Source organism: Uranotaenia lowii, chromosome 1 (assembly GCF_029784155.1).
Source record: "Uranotaenia lowii strain MFRU-FL chromosome 1, ASM2978415v1, whole genome shotgun sequence".
In the NCBI taxonomy this organism is placed as follows: Eukaryota; Metazoa; Arthropoda; class Insecta; order Diptera; family Culicidae; genus Uranotaenia; species Uranotaenia lowii.
This window is the reverse complement of record NC_073691.1, coordinates 161,790,524-161,796,537: the sequence shown is the minus strand read 5'-3', so window position 1 is coordinate 161,796,537 and position 6,014 is coordinate 161,790,524. Positions and strand designations below refer to the sequence as shown.

The window sequence follows — 6,014 nt, the reverse complement described above, 5'->3', positions numbered from 1 at the left end:
ACACGCGATTCAATTGGATTCAAAAATATCAGTCTTACCTGAATCCCATCCTCGTCGCCAATTTGTGGTACCCTCCTTTCAGTCCACTCGTAACACCTTGTACACTACAGGACCACTCAACATAGTATATTTACTAGTTCCTGGCTGCTACCCTATTCTGCGTGCCACTCACACAATGCACTCCACTTTCGACCATGTTGAACCATTGCTCTCTATGCCTGGAGTGTCGTCATATAAAAGTTGTTCGTATGCCTAATAGTTTTCCATAGCTTGTATTCACATATCACCACAATAGACAAATGAAAATCAGTTATCCCCAAGGTATAGGTACTTCATCCTTTAATGATATTAAATGTAAAATCCATGGCCCATAATTCCTGTTGTGGGTAAACTTCCTAGGGCGCGTAGCAGGGTTCGGTTACGCCAGAAATAGTTTCACATTGTCGGTCGTAAGTCAAACTTTTGTTCATATTAATCTTCCATGTATGAGAGAAAGCAGCTAGTTCTGGTCTCTACTGGTTTAGGAATGCTGCAAAGTTCATCTGAAACCTCCCCCCGCATCATTCTGCAGTGCCACCGCATGGCACCCGATAACAAAAACCATAGAATTATCATGCACACTTTAATGAAACAGCAAATGGGTCGCGTTGGTTCACTTAATAGGAACCTGGCAGCTGCGGGTCGATTTGTAGAGATTTTTCTTTTGATTCGGTCAAAATCACTCAAAGAAAGAAGGAGCGCTGAAAATTGTATATGAAAATATAATATAAGTTAAGAGGACCTCTTTCAATAGTTTAAAAAGTAACGAGTGGAAGAAATTGAATTTTTCTCTTTTCTTCTTATTTCGAGCACTGGAAACATTCAACCTCAATTGGAAAAATGGCTCCAATTTATTAAGACGAATGATCAAATTCTATTTAATATATGCCTGAGACTTATTTTTCTCTAAAATGGTTTTAATTATTCAATTCAAACAAAAATGGTTTGGTTCGCACGCAAACCGAGTTTTAAAAAGAAGATTGAGCTACCTTTCTCTAGCAAGAAGCGTAAAACTTATGCACAGATTCACCAATGGATGCTGACTGCTGATAACGTAATGGTATCCTACACAAAACAGAAGCTATGCTCTTTATTGCAATACAGCGTACTAGGGATCATTATCCAATTCGAAATAACAAAGTTGAAAATATACTTAAAACATTTTTACCATTGCCATTGGAATGAATTTTCGTTGTTTTAACATGTTCTTTCCTCCTTCTTATGGAAGAAGAGTTCAGTACTTATGGGAAATGCCCGTAGATTGAGAACATTCCCTAGTATCTATTCACATAGAAACATGTGCTAATATCACATACTATTTCGAGTTAATGTAAATTGAAATATAAGCGATGAATTAGCATGTGTCGTATTCATACTTTTGTCCATCTTCAAAACCCATCAAGCCTACTTCTGTTTTGGTCAAACAGGAGCCTCAAATTTATTGCGAGCAACACACAAAAGGCACCTTTCAAAAATGATTTCTTTCATACGGGGCAAGAAAAACTAGTAGTTATTTATAAACCAAAGCTAGGTTCAATGAATTATACTTATTGCAGCACGACATAGTTTAACATCGATTCGATATTATTAAACAATAAAATATGAAAATTCGCGTGAAACCGATTAAATAAAATAATATTTACTAGTGATGAGATGCCAAACATCTGATAAAACCCAACAATAGAAACTAGAAGCTAATGCGATAAGTTGAACAACACACTGGCAACAGAATCGATGTTTACTCTGTCCTGGCTGCATGTTTCGCCCGTTTCTCTCGAATCCACTCATCGATGCGGGTCTTCAGCTCCACGTCCCGTTTCACTTGATCCATCGTAAGTGGAGACCGGTTGAACGGATCGGACTGGTCCGAGAGCAGATGCCGTGCAATGGTCGACCGGTCAACGGTAATACGGGAGCTGGGCAAAATCACCGGATCCATCATCAACGAGGACATGATCGGATCAAGGAACTCATCCGGGGGATCAACCAGGGCTTCTTCGTCAATTTTGTACTGTGCTTCCAATTTCTGCACCTTGGCTGCGAACTCCTGGATTTCACCGATCAACTGGCCACCACCGATACGAGCTGTAAAATAAAAGCCAAAAGTTAAACTTACTTTGATGAGGAACATCTTAACAGTAAGTTACTTAACACCTGTTGAGCGTACTCGAAAAGCTGCGGACTGTAAGATCGACCATCCTGGGAAACGGCCAACCCGAATGCATCGCATTCTTGCAGGTTAACATAGATACGGCAAATTTCCAGTACTGTATTCGCTGGATCAAATTCGAACTCCTTTTTGTCTTTTACTTTGAAGTTTCCTTTTTTCGGTCCGGTTAGATTGAGCAAGAAGTAGTTCAACATGGCAGCCACACGATCCACCATCGACGAGTGGCTGAAGATTTCCTTGGTTTCCGATGTCAAAAGTTGTAGAATGTTTATAGTATCACGTCCGAGAATATTGTCAAATCGTGTCAGCATACCCAGGTGCCGTAAATTAGCCACATTCTGTTGTCGTTCGTTGGCAGATAGACCGTCCCATTCTCCGGCGTCCTGTGAACTTTGAAGCTGTCGAATTTGCTGCAAATTGCTAAGCGATTCATCTAGCAGGAAAATTGCGTCGTTTATCAACAAATTGATGAACCGTAGAAATATGGGCGGATCTTCAGCCTCGATGTCCCTGATCGCTTCCAGTTCCAACTGTCGGAAGCACTGTTTCTGTTCCTCTATCTTCCAAAGATAGTCCATGATGGCATACATTGGGCGTCGGTAGTTGAACTTCTGCTCGAATTGAACACTCTGACCGGTCATTTCGATACTGACGAATACCCGCAGAAGGTTCGGAATGATTTCCAGCCGATGGGCATGATTCTGGAACAGGGCAGCACTGAAGAAAAATCCGCTGGATTCCGATTCTTTTGGGAGCAAACTTTCCAGACCCTCGGCCAGTCGGGCCCGTAGATGAGGATTGCGGATCCGTTCCGACGATCCCATGAACACTAGAATCATGGTGAAGATGTTGTTCTGCGCCTCCACGTCAACCCGCAGCGGTTGGCTATCGAAGTGACGCGAAAACTGCAGATATCCCACTATGTTCTCCATGATGTACTCCGGAATGCATCTGCGAAAATTTAGGGAAAAGAAAATTCAACAATCAATTCAATTAACTAGCCTAACTTTGATTTACGATGCGAAAATATTCTGCGATAACGACTTCGGTCATATTTGTGTAAGCAAAGATTCCGTTTTTTTTGAAGATATTTTAAAAATTTACATTGATATCATTTTTTAAACTCAGAATTCAGAATCGGAATTGCAGAATGAGATTTCAAATTTCAATTTTAGGGACTTACTTTAGAACTTTGGAGATAGTGTTCTTTAGTGGCAAATGAATTTCGTCGACCGTCTGCGGGGCGAAACCTTTGGCCACATCCAGCTGATCGATGCGAGAAGCATCGCGAGATGCCAACTGCGTTAGCCAGATAGCGGACGCCTCGTAAAACTGCAGCAGCAGCTGATCGGTGCTCGGCTCTCGGAGCAAATTTTGCAAGCACAAAAACTGCTGCGTTTGAGTCGACAACATTTGCATGATGTTATTTGCAACGTCCGTATTGCTGCCACTAGCTCCCCCACCCAGCATCGTATCCTGGTAAATCTCCTGCAATCGATGCAGCTCCCGGTTCATGCGGAAAAATTTCTCGGTGCACACTCGGAAGCCCAGATCGATCGCTTTGTGGGTCATGAAGAAGCACTCGCTAACAAAGTTGTACTTTTCTGCCTCCAACCTTACTTCGTTCTCATCCACCGGTAGCAGGCAAGTTTCCTTCTCGGTATCCAGCATGTGAACACCTTTGGCGACTTTTTCCGCTTCCTTGACCGCACAATAGCTCGGATCTACGATCAGCACTTTGAGCTGAGGTTTCAGCAGTGGCTGGCACAGTCGCAATAACACCCCGGCCAAGTTAATGCTGAACGAATCTGGGGCCGTTGTGAGGTTTCCGAAAATGTTTTGCACCTGGTGGGTGTTCCAAATTTGCCCACGCGGTACATTGGCGTGCAGACATTTGCCGATCCAGGTGAGCATTTTGCTGCGCACCTCCCCTCCGATTAGCAGAAATCCCTTCACGAACTGATGCATCGTCTCCAGATGCAACTTGGTGGAGTTCCAGAGCGACGAGGAAAGGTTATCGTAGGCGGACCGATTGGTGGTCAGCGGATTGTCGAAATACTCGTACGGTCCGTTGTGATTGCGGGGCATGATCGACAGAGATAGCAGCTGGCCGAGGAGCGATTCCGAATATTTGATTCCTGTGATTAGGGAAGAACAGAAATTCGGCCTCAGAATTTTTTTACATCGATTTACAAAAATTTAAAACATTAGTATAACTGGAAGGAGTTACCCAAAACGACAAGTTTTTTTTTTAATTGATTAAAAATACTACTACCGGAGTATCCGATCTGAAATGGATGATAATCCGTGAACAATAACATATTTAAGGCGAATTTTACAAACAGCTTTCAATAGCAGATGAAAACATTCATTACGGATCTCTCTAAAAATCTACAATAGAATTTCCCAGTGAGAACTTAAAAAGGCCCATTTTTCTAAATTCTGATTTTACAGATAGATGCTAAGAAACTTCACAATTCAAGTTAAATTTATAAAAAAAATTGAAATCTCCTAAGTGTCAAGAGTTTTGAGATCCCTTACCTTCAGCTCCCTCCGGTGGGCTAGTAAAATCCAGCAACAGATGCGCCAACCGTGGGTTGCTCTTGTCACTGGTGAAAACCTCCAGGAACGGGAAGATCCATCTTTCCACTCCGATGAGGGAAGCACTGCGCAAGGCCCTTAGCACCTCCACAAACATCGGATCGAAGATACCCCGCAGTACCGCAAAGCCTTCCTGTTCGCTCTCGGAATCGGCCACAATTTCCTTCACCGTTTCGGAAATGAACCGGGCCTTGATCGACTGGTTTTCATCGGGTTGCTGTTTGAAAATGTCCAACAGCTGCTGCGGCAGCGTTTGGCCTTCGAAAAGTTCCGGTTGTTTGAGCGAAGTGCAGGCGTTCCGCAAGATCAGAGACCTCATCTGTCGACAGGTGTCCGTCGTGATGGAATCGTTTGGATCCGCTGCTTGCTCGTTGCGCAGGAAACATCCATAGAGGTACAAAACAACCTTGGTTTCGGCCACTTCCTCCGTTTCTGCCGTGCTTACGTTGTTCGGGATCAGGTAATCCTTCGGGTTGAACAGTATAATCCGTTCGAATAGTGCCTGTTCCAGCAGTTCCAGACTGAACAAATTCCCCTCAAACGCCTCGGCCACTTCCTCCATGTAGATTAACTGCTGTCGCGGCCGATTGCTTTTCGGAGGATTTTTACTCAGAGTCATCAGAAATACCTTCTCGATGAGGGCATTTATTTTACTATCCAGAGGATTTCCCCGCGACTGGTCGTCCATTTTTGGTTTTCGTCGGAATGTTATGATTCGAAGCTATTACGACACACGACGGCTGCTGCTGTTGAACTCGCTTTCCGAACACTGGAACCAATTTTCTTCCACCGAAATTATCACGCAGTTAATTACTTCGCATTTCGCTGCTAAGAATTTTTGAAACGATTGGAGGAAACTGGAAGAATTTCTGCTGAAAATTTCTGGCTCGCCAAAGAACGAATGAGTTGGAAAAATTTCGATGAAAACAATGAAATGCCAAGATTTGACAGTTTCATTCAGTGTTCCCAGTTATTTTACGCTATTTTACGAGGTCTGTTCAATGCGTTTCAATGGTTTTTGCGTGTAGGATGAATGGGCGTATCTTCAAAACCAAAACAAAAACGGCCGATCAATTGGGCGAAACTTGCAGGCGTAACTAGAATCGAAAGCGAAAAAGGGCGAAACTCGAAAATCTCTGAAATTTAGTGAAAAAAGTTAAAATTCTTGATAACCAACTACCAACGAACAATAAGTGAATATAAT

The 6,014-nt window shown here is 42.9% G+C and overlaps 1 protein-coding gene across 1 annotated transcript; it reads right to left on the bottom strand.

Annotated features, from left to right (window-relative positions):
* Positions 1–1,549: 1,549 nt before the first annotated feature.
* On the bottom strand, positions 1,550–5,747 carry LOC129738857 (ubiquitin conjugation factor E4 A). Its single transcript, XM_055730172.1, has 4 exons — positions 4,751–5,747; positions 3,393–4,347; positions 2,187–3,160; positions 1,550–2,124 (listed from the first exon to the last, which is right to left on the bottom strand). Exons 1-4 carry the CDS (start codon positions 5,496–5,498, stop codon positions 1,778–1,780), a joined length of 3,024 nt encoding a protein of 1,007 aa, XP_055586147.1. The 5' UTR covers positions 5,499–5,747; the 3' UTR covers positions 1,550–1,777.
* Positions 5,748–6,014: the final 267 nt, after the last annotated feature.